The following is a 22,128-nucleotide window of genomic DNA, read 5'->3' as shown; positions in this document are numbered from 1 at the left end:
CACAGCAGGTGGCAGCGTCAGAACGAAATGAATTTTACTCTTTATTTTACATTTGGGTATGAAAAAGTTTTCGGTAAGATGGGTGACCAAAAACGACAACTTCGTCATTCAAAGCATTATTTGGAAAATTACTTTACACCTGAGGGAAAACGACAAGCCAGAGAATGGATAGAGCTCGGGAGTAGTGTTCCCAAATCACTAAAAACACAATAATCGGCTGGAAAAGTTTTGGATTCCAACTATTTGCAAAAAGAATTAACAACAACATCGGATTACTGTTGCATACTATTGGATCCATTGAACTAAGAAATTAAGAAAAAACGATTATATTATCGAAGAAAGAAATTTTTTTCTTGCAATATAACGCATCCGCTTACACGTCGATGAAAATTAAATGAATTATAGTATGAATGATCTTCCTCAACCACCGTATTCCTCAAATTTGGGTCCCAGTGTCTATTACCTGTTTCCAAAATTTGAATAGATGGCTCCGAGGAGAGAGATTGGCAACAAATAATGAAGTGGGAAGACTGAAGTAGATTTTGGAGGAGTTGATAAATAGTATTAATTAGAAGGTATCTAATTGTTGAAAGATCGTTGGATTCGGTGTGTCGAGCTAAAAGGTTACTATATTAATGCATAAAATATAATTTTCCAAAAATAATGCGTTTTTATTACTTAGGCCTGGTACATATCAATCCAGGTAGTACTTACAAGTCATTCTTTACTGGATTGGATGAATTGGGTTAACTGGATCTAAAAAAGTGACAATAACAAATGAAAACAAGATTATTGAGAATCTACGAACAATTCGAAGATAACATAGTCAAAACTCAACAATGTTCACGTATTTCATGTCAAAATTGTTATAACGCTGTCAAAATATGTATACATTGGGCATTGAAAAAGGGTTTGGGTCAGTGATATATACTTTTAAAAAAATATTTTGCAGATAAGAGCATACAAAGAAAAAATCTGTTAAACGTTCAAACAAAAATTAGGCATATGTTCGATAATAGACACAGAGTTGCGACAGTATAAGTATAATAACCGTTTTGCCCTTTAAGTTATGTTTGAAATAGATTTGGTTGAGGTTACACTTGTTTGAATATAAGTCAAAGTATTGTTCATTGACTAAAACATTAATAATCTGTAACAAAATTGAAAGATATTTTGTTCAATTTGTTGTGATATCTAAGCTTTTCAACATCATTTATTTTACTTCATTATCTTAAAGAAATTCACTCTAAATTTAATACTATCAAGCACCGTATGGTCTTGAGTGATTATAAAATTTGATATTCTTGTTTCAAATTTAGTAACATACTTAACATATCCAAAATGTTGGAATTTGATAATTCCAAATTTCTACGAATATTGTCAATTATTTTTTGGAGTGCTTCGGGATATATGTTAAAAATAGGATAAGAGCTGATAACTGATATATTCAATAAATCACTATTTGTGTGAATGTTTTTTATCTCTATTGTGGAGCAGATTTGTTGCATTTATAATATTATATATGGAATTATACACATTCCTTGATATCTAAATTGCACATTCTTTAGATGATAAAGATAAGCGATAAGCTAAGATTATGTTTAAATCCAAAACTATAATTTTTGTGTCATTTCTATAAAATACATTTTTATCTAAAACAATCAGTCGTAATACGAGATACAAAATATATACATGTATTCTAAAAAAGTTTTAAAATATTTGTTTTAAATATAGAGACTATAATTATATATTGTTTTGATGTTTTCTTTACATTTTTACAATATTGGAAATAGGGGATAAATAATGCATGGAATATAAGGCTCATATTTTTTAAATCCGTAAACATTTTTTTAATACCTGTCAATTTTATTCCAAAATTAAATTTTTTTTTAAATCACATTTTGAATATTTATCGTCCCCATTTGTAAAAAAAATCACTATGTGGCATTTTTATTTTAATCTTTAGAAATAACATTATTGTTTATACTTGTTCTTATTTTGATATGTGTTCTCTTAGCACTCTGTCACTGCTGTTTATTTTAATGCATATTCGAGTTAAGTTGAGCACTGACTACATATGTAAGTGAGACGAAACGGTTTATTTCAAAATTGTTATAAATTAAGTTTGGTACGTAAATTATATTTATTTATTGGTTATTTTGAAAACTGCTTTAAATATGTCAAAGGTTTTGACATTTCTTTATTAATTAAAGGATTTCATAAACATATCAGATTTGATTTTATGAGTTTATAAAAAAAGAAAGTATTATCTTAATATAAACTATATATATATATATATATATATTGTTTACAATAGAGAGATTTCCTTATAAACATATCAGTTTTTAAAAATTCACTAAAATTTACTAATTTACTGCATTTTCGTAATATTGTATTAAAACAAATTGTATTTACTAAATTAATAAAATCGATTAGGTATACGTATATATGCTTATCAATAAAAATAAGTACAACTTATTATGTTTACTTATTCAATGTTAGGTCAATTTTTTACGGGACTACACGGCGTATGAGCAATCATTATTAAATGCAATCAATTAATGTATTAAATATTCTAAAACCTGCTGCAGTCATAATATTATGTCTGAAAGTAATTAATTAAGGATATCGTTGCTACATAAGCAGACCATATAATCGAGTAGATAAATGAATTATAAATGCGGTGCATTATTCAAGTTCTCCAATTCTTAATTTGAAGAATGCGTAACTATATTTTATTGACTATTAACTTACCTTAACCTCGTTTTGTGGTATTTATACAAAAAAAAAGTAGAATTCAATTGACGTGTAATAAAATCACAACAATAGAGAAACAGTTGTTCAAAATCACATGAATGGAAAGTTTTTATAAAAACTTAAAAATTCTTATGTACAATTATGGGTTTATGTATACATGCATATGCGTATTCAAACACGGATTATTAACTATTTTTCATAAGTAAGCATTTGAGTTGTGTGCCCTATTGACGATATTGATTCTTGTCAGATTATATTGATTCCATCGTATAATGTATTTTTTTAAAATTTTTTTTAATGCTTTTAATTTATCAGTTGTTTTTAAAGAACAATTTGTTTTTTACTTATTATTCAATTGAACTAGTTTCATTTTTTAATTTAAAATATGAATTATTAAAAATAGGTCATAAAAACAATTAAAAGGTTGTATGTTCTAAATATTCTATAATTATATATATATATTAAAAATAAAATCACTTCATTTATTAAATAAGTAAATATTTATATTTTTATTTAATTTTTCTTCACTACATAAAATTTATTTTAGTTTTGATTTATTTTTTATAAGCCCAATATAGTCTCATATTTTATCGATACAACCTTTTCGCGCAACAACTCGCCATCGACTGTCCAATAAAAGCAATACTTGATTTGTTAGACTGCATTTCCCTGTATGCTCGTGTCCTTACAACTAACATTAATAGTATTGTCCTTTCGGTTAACTATAACTAATAACGCTAAAATAAACAGACAACAAACAATTACAATTTGAAACGTCATTCTACACACATGCACAGCGCTCTTTGATATACAACTATTGTAATAGTATTATAATATATATGAACTCGTGCATGTGTCAACGCGATGAGTATAACTCAAATTAATATAAAATTTAAACTATAATTATTTAAATTTTTAATTTATATGAAATTGAAATTAAGCTCAAACAATAGTTATAGATAGTTAGCAGCCTAACTATCAATATCTATTGCAAAGATATACATTGATTATAAATAAAAATAAATACATTATATTCTTCATACATAGTTATTAGAAATAGGCTAAAAACAGATTTTTATAATACGTTTATACATTATATCCTTTGGATCCTTTTTCGTCCTTCGATTCTCGGTTGTAATTATTGAGTTTAAGCCAAAGTGGCTTTCGTTCTCATTATTGCAAGCAGTTCATTTAGCTTGAGATTGACAACAATCTTGAGTCATCAACAATCCACTGGTGTTGCAAGACAGACATACTCCTGCATGCCAGTGCTAGACATTGGTTTAATATATACACCGTTGTCTCCTTTTCTTCTAGACAGAGTCCGCTAGTGTCTTCCTCAATAAGAGCTATCTTTTTGAGGTGATAGTTAAATTTTCCATGTACAGTAATCAGTGAGGTCTGCAAATTTAGGGTGCTCCGCAGATAGCTAAGTATTTTTATCGCTTCACTCACCCTAGGTATTGGCATCATGAGTTTAGCTTGTCTACAAATGCTCATCTCTCTCCACCTGTTAAGATGAAGTGAAGCTATCCACTTATAAGCATAGGCTACAGTCATGTTGTAGCTCTATGGTGTTCTGGGCGCCGGCCTTTGGCTTGCAGAAGATATGGTTTGATCCTTGCTTTGTAACTTCATCTGCCTTTGATCTTACAAAAAGTTGAATGCATGGGTGCCACAATCACTTATAATGCAACAAAAATACATACCATTACAACTTTTCAGGAAATTCTGAAACGTTTTAGAGAATAATTAGGTTAATCTAAACTTATCAATAACGTGTATAATATCTATTTGAAGGTCATTGAGTGCTTGTGCCTTATTGGAGTAAATCTGTTATTTGAAGATAAGGTATAATAATAAGATGTAGTTTTTCACAACTTCGAATAATAAATACTAAATGCAAAAGTTAAACCTTTTTTTTATACAGGTATGTCTTCTCTTATAATATACAACTATATTTTTTCAAATTGAAAAATATGTTTTATTTATAAACCTATGTTAGTTCGTGCTTTATTGCAATAATGTAATCGTATTGTAGTTTTCTTTTAACCATTATTTTATACAGAAATAGAGTAATTTCTAAAAAGTTTTAAAGTGCTACTAAATTATTTAAAAACCATACGCATTTTTCCACAACTACTCTCAGATAGAAATCGAAGGAAACTACAAATAATTGTTCAGTTATTTTATGTTAATAAATTACTGAGTTAACAGAATAAAAAGTAAATAATAATTTAAAATGCAAATTCCATCATATATTGTTATTTTTAATAGGATTTCTTGTTGTTGTAAAAATTCAGTTTAAAGTACTACTAAACTCAGGAGGTCTAGCAACACATAAGTGTAACAAAATGCAGGGAACGTCATCAATTAATCGTATGGAGTTAGTAATTTTTTTAATCCTGTAAACTGAAGAACTGACGACCTAAAACCAGATTAAAATAAACAATTATTTTAGTATGTACTATTCTGCTTACTTTGCTACCTTCTGCTCAAAAAGTATTCGGATTTTGTAAATACAAAACACAAATTTAAATTTTATTCCAAATTTATTTTATCTCCTTCAAAATATACTCCTTCTGAAGCGATACACATATGCCAACGCTTAACCCAATCTTCCATACACAGAGTTGAGGTTGCTAGTGGGATATTTAACGGGTCACCATGGACTGCGTTATCACCTTAACAAAATGGGTCTGTCTGAAGAGATAGATTGTCGACTCTGCTTAGATGCATACGTAACTTTCAGTCACATTCTCTGTGACTATCCAGCCTTGATCTGCGCCAGGACGAGGTCATTGGATCGAGAACTACTCTCTTCTTCTGACATTAGGAGGTCCTCAACGGTCTACATTCTGGCCTTTATTCGGAAGCCGGAATGTCTTCTGTTCGGTTAGGGTCTGTTGCAGCACAAAAGATCAATCATCTCCGTTTATTCCTATGTTATGGACTAATGTTGCCGAAAAGAATAATTGTTACCCCAACATAACTAAAAATTTGTACCATAAAAGTAAAGACATGCGTCTTGAAACTAAGAACTCAATTTGATAGTTTACAATTTTGTTGGCATTCACAATTGTCAAGCTGTTAATTGACATTAAGTAACAAGCCCGTATTCGATTTAATGTCACATTATCTTGGAGCTCCTAAAATAAGGAAGTTTAAGGAGTTTATTAACAACTTACAAAAAGTATTAGCTATGTTATATATAAAGATAGCATAGTCTATAGTCGCTTTTTTATTTACATAAATATATAATTAAGTGATATAAAGACCATACAGACCGATTCAGCGATTTAGGCCAAAATTTGATAAATTTAAAAAAAGTCCAAAATATATGAAAATGGTCTTTCTCAACCATTCAGAGATATAGATTATCTCTGAAACATTCCAATATATGTAGCTCAAAATTATTTTTGAAATAAAAATTTGAGTTTTTCATTGCATAATTATATATAATGGTTATATATTTTTGTAATAAGAAATAATTAAGAAATTGCGGTGTTTGCTGTTGTTAGTTAGGTGATATCTGTACCCAAGTTTCTTTGTTTCAAAGGAGTTGGGGCACGCCTTAATTTGAATTTTTTCAGAATTAGTTGCTTGTCTTTTTTCTTTTCACTAAAATATTAGAAATTAATATAACCAATCTGGTCAAAAAATGAAAAAAAATTCCTTAACAACAGAGGTCCACCCTAATTCATATACAGTCAAACTGCCATAACTCGAACTACCATTTTACAAAGAAAAGGTTCGACTTATGGAGACTTCGAGTTAATGAATTCCTTTTGTTATTGTATGTAATTTGCGAAATAGACCCTTTTGCAGTCTACTTCGAGTCAAAGAAAATGCAAGTTATCGAAAATGCAAGCTATAGAAGATCGAGTTATGGAAATACTTTATTTTAAATAAGTAGTGGTGATGACAAATAAAATATACATATGCACAAACAATAAAAAAATTAATTATGCATATAGCCTTAAAATAATTTTATACAATATTATCCTATTTATAAATTGAATTTCGAATTATATGAATATTTCAAGAAATAAACTTAAAATAACTACTTTTTTCTATTTTTAAAATGAAATTTATTTTAAGAACCTCAATGTAAAAACCGCATTTATATTTTTGTTTTATTTTCTCAAGCGTTTATATTTAATACATTGATGTACTGTACTTGCCTCTAAAATAGGTTTTAATTTTTCATAAAACCAATGGCAATTGTGATTACAATCATGTGCTCAGCAGTGATTTCAGAACATTCGGTAAGGAAAATATTTCTCTATTTACGCTCTTTCTACTTAAAAATTCAAAATCGACTTTTTATGTAGGAGTGTGCTAGTTTCAAACCTGAAAAAGAGATATTCGTAATTATTTTGTCTATTTAAGTTGTGGAAATATGTATTTACCTATGTAAATGTACATTTTCTTTGAAGTTAAAGGAAATTTTTTTTACTTTACCAATGGACGTAGAATAACGCAGTAGATTTCGTCAGAATACATAAGTCCGAAATATTCTTTATTTATTTTCTGTTAAAATTATTTGAATTCAGCGTAATGACGCAAGGAAATAAATAAATATTTATGTACAAAAAATATGTTGAAGCATAAGAAATAACATGAATGTATAGTACAGGAACACCAAATTATCTATGTCATAGTTTATGACTTGTACGTCATCTATTCTGTGTAGGTATTCAAAACTTCTTTAATAATTAATCAATTATCCCATAAAGTAAAATATATGAACAAAAATATTTGCCATATATTGTAGTTCTAAATTAAATGTGTCTATTTTACATACTTTAATTAAGTTATAATTAATATGTTGTATTGAGTACTTTACAGGCGAAAGTAATGACAAAAATATTTTTTTTTTAATTTATTGAACTTATTTGATTATAAACTTGTGACTACGCGAATTGAGGGTGTTTAATTTTGGAAAGTGATTCTTTGCTCCTAAAGATAAAAAAAAAATTCGATGGGCCATTTTTAATATTTACCTAAGGTAATAATAAGTATCTAAAGAAATTTATTTCTTTAAAAAACAAAACAAAAAACAAAAATATCTTAAAACCTGTTTTTTGAATTTATGTGCATTATCCATTTTAGTCTATTAAATTAAAGAAGCTTTAACTGGAGACCTAATATGTTCTGATGCTTAAATTGGAAACGGCTTTCTTATCTATATAAAATTTTAGTCTTTTACTGAAATTATATATTTTTATAAAAAAGTTTGTTTTTTTCCATATGTTTGAACTTAAAGTAACTAAATGCTTGGAGTTACTTTATTTTAGTTATCTACCTAAATAGATAATATTCTTTAATAGTAATAGAAGCAGTCATAATGCAACTTAAAATATAAAACAAAAAATAATATAAAAAATATAATATAAAAAAATAATATAAAAAAAATAATATAAAAAAACAATAATATAAAAAAACAATAATATAAAAAAATAATAAATAAAAAAAATAAATCATACAACAAATAATGCCTCTACGAATAGAATAGTTTTGAAATTTAACAATTAAAAATAAAAAATATAATTAATTCAATTATTCTACAGCTGGTTTATGATTTCGTTCTAATATATAAATACAGCAAGTAAAATTGTTAATAAAAACTTTCATAGCAAAAGTAACAAAACTCCAGCAAAAATATGCGAACATAAAAAGTCAAGTACGGCTTTGGATAAGTTGGTTAAGGTGCGCTGATTCTGAGCTTCATATTTGGCAGGACCCGAGTTCGATTCCTGGTACTTGCAGTCTCAAAAATAATTATTTACGAATAATTAAATATAAGAATTATTTCCAAGACCACTGATGAAGGGTATTTCGCAATACTCGAAACAGTTGTATGGTCAGCCAAAAATTCAGTTAATTAAAATAATATAAAAAATAAATTTTTGTTGTTGTATTTCACTACTGTTCGAAAAAACCTCTTTAAAAAAATATAACAAATTTGCTATTAAACTAGTCACTTTCGTCTGGAATATTTGACGTTAAATTACAACTTATATTCATAAAAAAAATAATATAAAAAAAAATAATATAAAGAAGAATAATATAAAAAAAATAATTTAAAAGAAATTATGTGAAAAGAAATATATAGAAAATTAATATAAAAAATTAATAAAGAGTAATAAATAATACTCATAAGGCGTTGATGTTGACCTGGCTATTATTCTTTTAAAATTAATATATTTTTTAAAACATAGTGTTGAATTAATTTATATATCTGTGGTTTATGCGTTCGTTGTAATAAATAGCAGAGCATGTGCAAGGTTTATTTATGAATAAGCAACAGAAATTGTTTAAAACTCTAATTTAAATAACGCAAATTTAGTATACGTTGGCTTTGGATATGAACACAAAGTCCAGTTCAAAAAAAAATTTTTTTTTAATTGAAAAATGTTAACATAGCAGAAATATAGTGCTTTGTTGTAAATTTAATGTAAATATTTTTAAAAATAATTTTTAAAATTGTTATCAACATTCTTTATTTATTTTTGTTGTATTTAATATTTTACCACATATAATTTATAATTTGTTAAAACCCAACACCAAACTAAAATTTAAACCTTTAATTTATATAAATTTAAAACACCTTCACCATACTTAATAACTATTAATTCAATTAGTATTTCAATCAGACATGCAAATCGTATATTCTTCACCCATACATAACCCTTTTTCATTATTAAAAAGCGTTCCTTCGGGACAGTCAGTGTAAGCTATAGTATGATCAGCACGACATATATAAAACGAACGACAGTGATCGTCTTTATTTGCATATGGAAAATCCAAGGCTGATTGTTCACAGATCTGTAATTAATATAAGAAACCAAAAAAATGTTTTTTAAATTACAATTAAAAGATATTATTATTAAACCTTTTTCTTTGACGGTGTACCACTATAGTCTATGGGTGCACGTTGCAGACTTTGTGGTGGCATTACACATTTCGCAATCTCCTTCACACAACGGGTGGTTGTTGCGTTATAAAAAAGCCCATCAGCGCATTCATGTATTTTTGGTGTTCCTCTTACGCATTGAAAATATGAACGACAATTGTCGTGTATGTATGGATAAAGTACGGATTCACTTAGTCCAATACAGCTCTAAAACAAAATTGTGTAGTCCATAACGCTATATGGTTAATAATAAAAATTTTACATACCACACTTGGAGTTTCCTCAGAAGTAGTTGGTGTGGAACTGCACTGTTTTAGCGTATCTTTCAAACAAGTATTTGTTGTTTTATTGAAATATTCTTCCTCTCCACATTCACCGGGAATTTTTTGTCCATTTATGCACACAAAGTATCCACGACAACTATCCGTATCTCGAGTTAATTGACCGTGCTTACCATTACATACGCCAAAACGTTGACCATTTTCAAGCATGCAGGTACCATCATTTTGGCGACAAAGACCTAGTAAACTATCATAGCTCTCACCATTACGACAACGCTGAGATGTGGGCACATTATCTTCACAGCTTATATAACGGCGACAGTCTCCTTGCTCTGCTATCGACGTACCAACAGCATTTTCTGAACATAAATCCGAAAAATCTGTAGGTTTATCACTACATTGCTGTTGTGCTTTTATCGGAATATTTTCTTGCTCTCTGGAAGTGGCTGCTTCATTCACAGCAGTATCTTCTCTAATATAAGCTTGACATTGTGATATTGTTGTGTTGAAGAAATAATCCTCATAACAACGTTCATGTTTTAACTTGCCATTGACACATACATAGAATTCATTACAGTTAAGTGGATCTGGTAGTAACGTACCATGTTTACCCTCGCAAACGGTAGGATCAGGTGGTACGGGATGATTATTAGGTTCATCGTCATCAACAAATGGACAAGAACCATCATCGGGTACGCATAGTAATTGTGTCGAATCGAAATATGCACCAGAAGTGCAACGTTGTGGCAATGCAACTCCTGCTGAGCATATATAGTAACGAGTGCAGTCTGTATGATCGGGTAAAAAGCTGCCATCGGTAAAGTTTGCACAGCTATGTGCCGTACCATTTCCATTCACAAGCTCGCCATTCTGGCATTCTTGTATCTCATCATAAATGCATTGTGCTAATACTGAGTTAAATATATAATTATCTGGACATTCGACAGGTATAGCAAGTCCACGTACGCACGCATAATATATATTGCAATAGGTTTCATGTTCCAAACGGGTGCCATGTGTAGCATTGGCGCACTTATTTTGCTGTATAGGCTTTTGACATTGACCAACATCTACACGGCATTGACGTGTGTAGTTGTGATAATATTCACCTTCGGGACAGTAGAGTAACTGTGTGCCATTTATTGTAGAACAGTGATAATAGGCGCGACAATCCAACGGATTTGCAACAAATGAATTATCGGTAGCATTTTCACACGCACCCGTCAATGGTATTCTGCAACTTCCATCATTGGGTCGACAATAAGCTAAATCGGCATCGAAGAAACTGCCTGTTGAACAGATCTGTTCACTAATTACGATTTCATTTAAGCACAAATAAAAATGATTACAGTCAGTGGCATGTGGAGCCAGAGAACCATCCTCTTGACCCAAACAAGCATTGTTCTCAGGACTTAAATTCACAGGTGCGTGAAATACGTCTACTCCAATAAAATGGTTTTCAAAATCAACGATTGGATTACATTTATTCTCTGCAGTATGTGGAACACAAGTACCATAATCTTTTGTGAAGGTGTAGCCCTTCAAGCAAGTACCTATTTGCCAGCTATCAGTCAAACAGTAATAGAATTGCGTACAATTCTCTGAAAGTGGATGTTGTTGCAATTCATTATGATGACAAGCTCTACGTAAGCCATTGCCTGCACATCTACCGTCATTTGGTATACATTCTCCAAGCACATCATCAAATGACCACATTGGCGAACAACTTGCACGCTGCCAGTTTCCAGCTTGACACACCTCGTAAGCGGTACAATTTAGTGGAAAAGTGCGTTTTTCACCATCAAGACAAATAGCTGACAATTCCGCACAGACTCCTTCTCTATCGGGTATACATTTTTCCATTGTAACATTGTAATAATTTCCTGTGTTGCAGTTTTGTGGATGCCATTTGCCGGCGATACAAACGTAATATTTGTCACACAGTTGTGCAGATGCACGTAGCAATCCTTCGTGACTACAGCTTTGATTGGCATATTCATTAATGATCTCCGGTCTATTAATGTTACCGGCTATTACACCACTGCTAGATTGTGCATCACTACATTGTGCGGCATTATTTGGCATGCAGTAACTAAAAGTAAGGTTAAAGTACATGCCAAATGGACAATACTGATACCACCATTCATTTTCCAAACACATAAGATACATAGCGCAGTTTCCAGCAAAATAACGCACCGCAGTATGTCGGCATTCTTTCTTAATTTCCGTAAGAGTCTGTTTAAATTCCAAGGAAGTTTTCTCATCTGATTGGCAGATTTTTTCGTTGTTTGTTGTGACGCATGTCTGTAAGTTACGTGAGTATAATTGAGGCTTTGTGCAGGTTCGTAAACGCCACTTGCCATGCGTGCAACGAAAATATTGAGCACAATTTCCATTTCTGCTTGGTAATGTTAAATGTTCCGTTTGATTATTGCAATCTGGTAAACCACTTACTTTTGCATAGTTACAAACAGTATCATCACGGGGTTCTAGACATTTCTGTTGCTCTGGATTGTAATAGCGCAAATCTGTGCAAGTACGTTTACGCCATTTATTCTCAACGCATACTTCATATTGGGAGCAGTTGGATGGTACAGATCGTTTTTCATTTTCAATGCAGAAGAACTGTAAAAATATAAGAAAAATTTTTTAAAATATCTTTAATATTTAGTTTCTATTTTTGTTTATTTTATATTTCTATTGCCTGTTTATGAATGTTTTTAAATTTTTTATTAATAATTAATTTTTATTAATTTATTTTTTATCTATTCGCAAATGCGAATAATTTGTGATAAAGTATCCTTTGGTGGTAATAAAAATAGCTGTTTGGTCACCAGTTTAGTTTGATATCTTCTAAAAGTTATGACCATCTGCTTAATAATCATAGCTCCATGGTGTACCGAATTGAATGAGCGTTCACCTTTAAAGCTGTGCAGCTTAATTTCAGTTTAACATGTTCTCTTACAGTGTGTATTAATTTCTGGTGAAAAGCTTGGCGGTATAAGCCTAAGAAATTCATGTACTGGGTTATAACACTTGTATGTACGCTTAAGCTCTACTTGTATTGAAGAGGTCATTCACTTTTAAATTCTGGCAGCTTAAGTCTATTTTAACATACGAGTATCGTATATGTGTGTATTTATTTCTGGTATATATTAAGTAGCTATGTTGACATATAAAACTTCATTTTTGGATTTACATACTTATTTACGTGATTAAAATTTCTTATTATTCTAACATTTTGATTTCTTCATTCCACAAATCTATATGCGATGTAGGCTGCTAATACAATGTTCCGGTAAACATATTAAACCTTTTAGTATATATGTATTTTGTGCTTTTATATACAATTTGTAATTCTTCTACGTAAATTCTAATGCGATAAATGAATATACATATATATATATATATTCGACGTTTGATAATGCAATTTTTTGAATCTCGCTTTTACAAAACAGTTCTCAAAATTATAAAGATTGTTTTTTGTAATCCGTAAGGAGCTGCTGGTATCGTCCTTTTCAATAATGGTTAACAGTATTTGGTCGCCGAATTTGACGAATGACTCTGGAGCGTAGATCCGGATGCTCCTTGAACCCATTAATAATTTTGCATTATAAAGAAAATGTACGTTTTTATAGATTCGGAATTAATACAGTGTTCTTGTTATTATTAGTCAGCTATTTCCGCTCCAAACCTTTATGGTATTTAACTAATATTCCGAGATTTCAGTTTGAGTCTACATGTATAATGCTTGAAGATATATATTCAAAATTTTTGGTGTTTGAATGTTAACATCTATATACTTGTAACATATATTGAATTTTTTTGTTTGTATCTATAGTTTTTGGTGTCATCTATCTCTTTAAAATGATTTTTTCAATTATTCCACTATGATAATTCAGCTTCATATGCCCACAGGACACATATGAAATTGTGTAAATTAAATTTTATATATCTGATCAAAATCCTTTTATATTCTACTTATGTGTATGATAATGATTTGATTTGTTTATGTGATGCGTAAATTAAGTGCATTTTACTTATATATTATTGCATATTAAAATATGTTTTATGATATTTTCTGCAAAAATTTCGCAAAGTTAAATCTACTTTTAATTGTTAATGTAATATCAATGACATTAATTTAATATAGCAATTGAAGATTTTATGCCATTTAAAGCGTAATTAGAAAACATCTACAATAGAAAAATTTAATTTCTTTTGCAGTATTCGATTTTTCCTCGTCTCTACTTTAATTGTGTTTGTAAGTTTAATTTTTTTTTTAAATAAAAATGCCAAAATTATTAGATTTCGCTATTTTCAGTTTATTTTTATAGAATAGCATAAAATTTTCAATTTTATATTAAATATTTTCATTAATGTAAGTTAATATTGTAATATGTGTCGCAGGCGGAATTTCTACATAGCTATATGAGTGCAAGAGTAATAACATATACTATATATATATATATAAATCAATATATTATATATAATATTGTTTATATATGATTATGTTATGGTTTTAATTTATAGGAGTAATATAATATTTTCTTTACAATATCCATTCCATACAGTTCATTCGAACTTAAAATAATTGCGTAAATTTCTTAAAAAAGTTTTTTAAAGGCTTTAAAGTTCTTACATCATCCACATCGATAGATCGTTTCGAGAACGGTCTTACTTTTTTACTATTGTAAGTTGTTGCAGTGGTGCATTGTAATTGTAGAGCACTGAACGTATAACCCGTAGCACACGTTTCGATTTGCAATTGTGAGTTAAGACATCTGTAGTACATTTGGCTGTTTTGTGGGTATGCAATAAGTTCATTCTCACGATAAGTACCTACACAAGTGCAGGATGTGTCAGAGCAAAGATTTTGAGAATCTAACATGCAGGCTTGTTGATTAATATTATAGTAATTGCCAGCACCACAGCTGGATACGTGTAATACTCCATCCGAACAAATGTAAAATTTATTGCAATCTGTTGGATGTGGCAAGAAATCTCCTTCACTGTAGCCACCTGGGCAAGTACAACCGTCATCGGGATTTGTACTTGAACCAATACATATGCCTTTCTCAACATTATATGTAGTATTATCAGGACAACTGAAGACTTGTACTAAGTCAGGTCCGAAGCAGTAACAGAAACTGCTTGTATCATTTATAGCTGGAATAGGGTATGTGTTAGATGAGCTAGCGTCTGCACATAGTGCGATGTTACATAAAAGCTGTAAAAAATTTTTTTTTAACAAAATTATTATAATTTTTTATATAACTATTTTTAATTTAATTCTAACTCACGTCAGATTCTGACAAACAAGCCAAGTATTCTACATCGAATATTTCACCGTCATTAGGACAAACATGTAATTCTGCTGTATTACCGTTACACAAACAGAAGCCGTTAGTATAATTATTTGCCGGGAACGGTGTCAAACCAGCACCTGGACATTGTGTAGAATCACAATATTCCTATGATTATAAAAAAATTTATATATTTTTTAACATTTTTGCTTATTCATAATTATGCTTACCGGTAAACATACGAGAAGAATCGAATCATAGATTTCTCCATCTGGACAGTTTATATTTACAACAGTTTCCTCATCCTTACAATAGCAGAATGAGTAGGGATCATTATAAGCTGGGAAAGTGAGTCCTGCATTTGTTTCACAGTTAGCAACATCGCACGTTGGCTAAACCAAGAAATATTTTTTAAAATAAAAATATAACTATATTATAATTTTGTATATAAATTTATTTAAAACTTATAGAGTAAAATAATAAATGATTCGCTCTTTCGTAAAACTATTTTCATTTAAATTGAGATCAATTCAATTTCCTTTACTTTTACTTAGAAAAGTAATATTTGCTATTAATTTTGTAGTGACTGAACGGTCCTAAATGTGATACACTAGAGTAAAATGGGTTTCGCAAATTAAAATCGGTTTTTATAACAGTTTTCCCGCAGTTATGTGAATTTTCAGGCTAGAAATCTTTCAGTTTTTTTAAGAAGCGCGAGAAAATACAATTTTTTTATATTCATATTTTCTACATACACACGATGCTGAGTTTATGTACGAAAATTTTAAACCTATGAAATTCATGTAGTGTGGTTTTGAGCAAAAGTTAATCAAACTGAATTTATTAATTAAACATGACCAATGTAATTACAGTTGTTGTTTAATTTGTTACTGACTTTCCCAACTTATTTCGACTCATTTGAACGTTCCAATCAGTTAATAGTATTGCAATATATAAACTATAGTTTATGTAATCTTAATATAAAATTAAGATTTTTTTACCACAAAATAGGTAAAAATTTGAAGCACATTAAAACTAATATAAATTTTATATTATTTATACAGCAGATTTATGATTTTGTGAGCATAAAAAAATAACACTGTATACACAGGCAGGCATTTTTGAAGTTATCATTACGGATTTTAATTTTATTAATGTTGAGTTAATATCATTGTTTTGTCAATATCATACTTTTGTTATAATTAATAACTTATTGTTAATAGAATGAAGGCATTATAAATGAAGGTATATCTGTGTCTAACTGCACTCTTCTCTACTCGAAGCCTACGCTTCTCACTTAAGTATGAATCAAAAAATGCTTAATACAAGCATTTAAGCATAAAATAAAATATTTGATTCTTGAGAAATAACAGTAAAAGTGGACATTTGTGTCCACATTTATTATAAAAGAAACTATTTTAAAAAGAAATAATTTGTACTCACCTGAGGTTCTAAACAAGCGCCAAAGATTGAGTTGAATTCTGTACCAGGATCACAGTCACGGAATACAGCAATATGACTCACGCACATACAGAAACCTTCTTTAGTGCTGATTGCTGCGAAAACGGTATAATCAATTTGATTGGCACAGAATGTCTCACTACATCTTGACTACAAAATTGAAATGATTTGACTTATATTAAATCAAATAAAACAAATATAATAAAATTAAATACTCACATCCGACACTGGAGGCGATTCACACACTAAAGTTAATGCACTAAAGGTCAAATTATTTGGACAATCAACAATAACTGGACTTTCGGCCACACATAAGCAGAAACTTTGTGTATCATTCCTATTTGGTGCAACAGTATACTCTGCGCTATCTGTACATATTTCAGGATCACAAGGAGCATTCTAAGCCATAAAGTGTTAATAAAATCAAAAAATTTAAATATTAAAATAACTTACAGAATAACACACTCCAATATTTTCATTAAATTCAGTGTCAGTAGGGCAAGCATCCTTATAAGCTTGTCCGTCTCTACAGATACAAAAGTAAGCATTATCTTTGCTTATTGTTGTAAAAGGTGCATAATTGCTTGCAGAAGCACACTGAGTTTGATCACAATCGGTCTAAACACACAATTTTTTTTATGTTAACACTTTATATCAACATATCGTATAAAAATTAAGTAAATACTTACACTTGGCTGTTCCAAACATACACCAATAGCTGAATTATAAGTGCCAGTTATGCAGTCTTTTACATATGCAACTCCATTCACGCAGAGGTAAAATTTAGTATCATCCTCAGGATACTCAAAAGTTGTACCTGCAGGCTGGTTTGCACACATAGTTGCTTCACAAAGAGCATCTGCACTACATCTGCCCAAAGTTATATCGAAACCACCGCTTGTACAAGTTTCTACAGTAGCTTGACCGTTATTACATAAATAGAATTTTGTGCAGTCCGGGTGTGGCAAAAACACAATGCCCGTGGTACTAGCACATGGGTTGATGCATGAGGCATTTGTGTCAGGTTCACAAGCACTAGTTTGCGGATTGAACCATTCGCCTGTACCACAAACTTTAGCGACTTGTTGCCCATTTAAGCAACTATAGAATGCATTACAATCTGTTGGATTAGCTACTAAAACACCATTCGCCTGATATTGGCATAAATTAGTTTCCGTACTACCGCCACCGCTGCAACTGGATGGCCAGCAAGTATTATCTGTATCAGGTTCACAGCGAAGGCAAGAGCTATTAAAATAGTTACCCTTACCGCAATTGCTCTCCATCAATTGACCATCATAACAGATATAAAAAAGTGAGCAGTTACTTGGATGTGGCAAAAAATCACCCTCTTCGTAACCTCCCGGGCAAGTACAGTCAGCATCTCTTGCTTGCATTTTAAAATCATCAACATTTTCTTCAATGGTTTTTATTTCGATCTCAGTTTCTGGTTGTTCTTCAATTATATTTGATTCATCAATATTCTCTGTCTCATCAATTTCATTAACTATACTACGTTTTGAACGTGTTTCAGCTTGACACTGTGGGCAGACATTGTCGGTGTCACGTACACAGTACTTAAGGTCGACGTCGAAATAGTTTCCTTGTTGACAACTTGTTTCAATTAATTGCTTATTCGAGCATATGTAGAATAGTGAACAATCATCAGGATGTGGTACAAACTCTCCTTCTGTATAGCCACCTGGACAAGTGCAAGGTTCTGTTGGTGTTGGGCATTCGCCTTGTTGACATATTTTCAAAGTTTTATCAAAGTACCAACCACTTAGACAATTTCGTTGTTCAGTTTGTTGATTTAGGCACACATAGTAAGAAGTGCAATCATTTTCATTTGCTATCACAGTATTATCCTCCTTTGATATACAATAATTTACCCAACATTTTGAATTCTCTGGATCTTCCTGACAAATACCCAATGTTGATTCAAAATACCAACCACTTAAGCAGCTTCTTTGCTCAGTCTGCTGGTTAACACATACGTAGTAAGTACTACAATCATTCACATCGGCTATCACAGTATTATCCTCCTTTGATATACAATAATTTTCCCAACAATTTGTGTTACCTACATCTGGTAGACAAGTGTTGTCTCCGAGAACAAAGTAGGAGCCAGCACTACAGCTTTGCTTAGTTGCTTGTTGATTTGCGCATATATAGAATGTTTGACAAGAAGTTGGATCACTCAGCCATGTATTATCGGCTTCATTAATACAGAAGTTTTGCCAGCATGTGCTGTCAGTGTCTGGTTGACAATTTCCATCGGTAAAATAACTACCATCTGAACAGTATTGTGGATAAGCCACATTCTCGCTGCAAATATAGAAGTTACGGCAATAACCACTTTCAGCTACAAAGGAGCCGGAAATTTGTTCATTACAAACATTAACCTAAGAGATATATTGCTTTAAGTCAATCGAAAATAATACATACATGTTAACTTACATCTGCTAAAGGCGCTGTCAAACTCAATTTACAAAAACCACGTCCAGCTGGTCCACATCTGCCAGCTTTAGGATTATATTCCTTATCGTCAGGACAAATTATTTCTCTCTTAACATTCTTATTCGTACAACGATAGAAACGGCCACAGTCGGTAGGATTGGCCCAGTGTATGGGTAGGCCACGTATTTTACGATAGACACAATCAGGATCCGCCGCGTAACAGTTCACCACTGTAGCTAGTATAACTACAGCCAGTAGAGAAACTGAAAATCACAATGAAATAACATTAATTGCATTTTTTTCTAATTATATTTCTATTCCAATTTTTAACCTTTCATTGTATGTTGCTTCTTATTCGACTATCACAATTCTATTTCTATAGTCTCCACTTGACGCCAATGTTGTACTCCACATAATTTCGAAAAAGCAGCAAGTTTTTATACAAAAATTTTCACCATCCAACATTTTCATATAAATAACATCATTTATATTGTTTTATCTAATTGAACAAGTTGTAACTACAAGATATCATAATTGACTCGTACACGGCGTATTGAATTCAAGGAAAAAATTTGCCCAAAATTTAGTCGGTTCTTATCATTTGGTTGTTCTAAGACGCACCCATCTTCCATGTTACACTTCCGATCAATCTGTCTCCCATTTGCCAAAATTCTTTTCATATAAACTCTAATAAGTTTGTTTAGCTGTTGGCTATTATATGAGCGTAAAGTAATATTCACCACAAGATACGTAAAGCGCATATCTTCGAATTGATAAGATCTGTAAATTTAAAATTTTCAAGATACAATCAATGTCAATGCCAAATTCTAATGAAATTTACTTAAATTATTATTTTAATTTAAATCTTTAAGCTTTTAATGTAAAACTAATTAATTAATAATTGATTAATGCACACATGCAGCAATACTTAAGTTTACTATTTATTTACTTTTAAAAATTACTATGGTGTCGCATTTAAAAAAAGTTATCTATAAGCTCGTCTTCATATACTTAACAAACACTTTGTAGAATATTCTCTTTTGCAAAACAATTGTTGTTGATCTTCTGCCAAAGAAAGGATAAAAATGTAGTATAATAAGCACAATTTAATTACTTAAAATTTTTAATCAAAATTCACATAAGTTAACCCCGAAGCGTACTTACTGGTATAAACGAGTTAAAATTTTTAATTATGCGAATATTGAATATTGAATGTTTATGTGGCTTACGTGAAAGTGAGAGTTAATTTTTTGCCTATATTTAAATTATTTCTTCGACATATTCGCCTTTAAGCAATTGATGCTTAAAGTAGAATTCCATTATTTTATACTTTCAAAAAAATTAGACTCATTATTGCCTTTAAAGTATCCACTAGTAACAAAAATTACGTCCAAATTCAATTCATACGGCGTTCCTCACAAACTATTTTCTGAAGTTCGAATCAAAAATACAAATCAGAGATTAAGTGAAATTTGGTGAGTACACACGATGGATGTGGATGCATTTCATAATGTAATTTAAAGAATTTTCGTTGACTAATGAGGTGGTGTGTTGTCGTGGCGAAATAAATTTATTTTTTTTTTTTTTGAAAATATTATATATTGTATGTTACTTAACCATCTAAAACAATATTCCCAAAAACTGTTAAGAATATTTAATCTAATATCACTACTAACAAAGACAATCAAATACGCCCATAATATTTATTACTTGTTCATAGCAAATAATCTTAACAAACATTATTTTATCTACATCATCAGTTTCATGCACTTTCATTCGATGATTTTTTATCAATAGTTATAATATGTCTTCAACATCCGCAGTGGCTCTTTATTTAAGGTTCATTCATTCGACATATAGAGACTTCTGTCTGCACTGTCGCATACATTAGTTTAATGAGATATTACTGAAACAGTAAATTTTTAAAAATCACGTGTACTTCCTAGATTTCCAAAATCAAATCAAAGTAAAACAGGATTTTTATAAAAAATTTTCGTTTTCTGTTGGGTTGCATTGATCGAACACAAATCAAAATATCACACCGCAAAGCGATAGTGCATATTACTGCAGAAAAGCTGAAAATTCAGTATATATTTCGTTAATATGCAATACTAATTACATTACAAGGATCACTATTTATATTTTAAGCTTTTGCAACACTGATTGTTATCAGGTGTCATTTGACGTTTCCATATACGAAAGTTTCACATTATTATACATAACCTACCTTACACTTTCTGTCAGAAAAACGTTATTTGTGATATTTACAGAGATTTGGAAATTGAGTATTTACGAGAAAATGGAGTTAAAGCGAGAAAATTTTCCTGTAATGATTTAATACGACTTTCGACGTGGATTACCAGTATCAAGAGAAGAGTGCATCGATCAAGTGGCGATGAAGTTCCATCCTTTTCCGCTGTGAAACGCTAATACAATGATTTTAATCGTGACCGGACTTCGTTCATTGACGGTGACTGTAATTCGTTAAAGTCGTCTAAAATCAGTTGTGTCAGAAAACATTGATGCTGTGCAAAAACTGAAACTCGTAATGGAAGATCGTCATGCGACATACTGTGAGATTGAGGTTGAAGTCGAACTCTAGGCATTAGGCATTAGTTCGAAGCACTTCAAAACAAATGGTCGTTTGTTTTTTTAGGAAAACTGGACATGTGGCAACTATACGGATACCAGTACAGGAACAAAAGAAAACAGTCAATTCCGAATAGTATACAACTATTTATTTACTGGAAGTTTTTAGTAACATACAGAAAACAAACAAGCGCCATCGGATCATTCTCCATTATGACAATGCGAGTCTAACAACCGACTACGGCGTGCAGTCTTGATTTGGCACCGAATGAATTCTTCTTGTTCCCGAACATCAAGAATAAATTGCGTGGGCAACGATTTTTATCAGTGGAAAAGGCCGCTACAAGTCAGTATT

General features: G+C 30.6%; 1 protein-coding gene across 1 annotated transcript; it reads right to left on the bottom strand.

Annotated features, from left to right (window-relative positions):
* Nucleotides 1–9,325: 9,325 nt before the first annotated feature.
* Nucleotides 9,326–19,913, bottom strand: LOC119665036. The gene is made up of 12 exons (XM_038074380.1): nt 19,516–19,913; nt 19,185–19,447; nt 17,414–19,129; nt 17,178–17,342; nt 16,944–17,123; nt 16,707–16,874; nt 15,494–15,655; nt 15,261–15,431; nt 14,600–15,187; nt 9,943–12,582; nt 9,656–9,883; nt 9,326–9,588 (listed from the first exon to the last, which is right to left on the bottom strand). The coding sequence occupies exons 1-12, from the start codon at nt 19,520–19,522 to the stop codon at nt 9,409–9,411; spliced, it is 6,468 nt and encodes a 2,155-aa protein (XP_037930308.1). The 5' UTR covers nt 19,523–19,913; the 3' UTR covers nt 9,326–9,408.
* Nucleotides 19,914–22,128: the final 2,215 nt, after the last annotated feature.

Source organism: Teleopsis dalmanni, chromosome 1 (genome assembly GCF_002237135.1).
Source record: "Teleopsis dalmanni isolate 2A chromosome 1, ASM223713v2, whole genome shotgun sequence".
Taxonomy (NCBI): Eukaryota; Metazoa; Arthropoda; class Insecta; order Diptera; family Diopsidae; genus Teleopsis; species Teleopsis dalmanni.
This window is presented reverse-complemented; position numbering and strand designations above follow the sequence as displayed.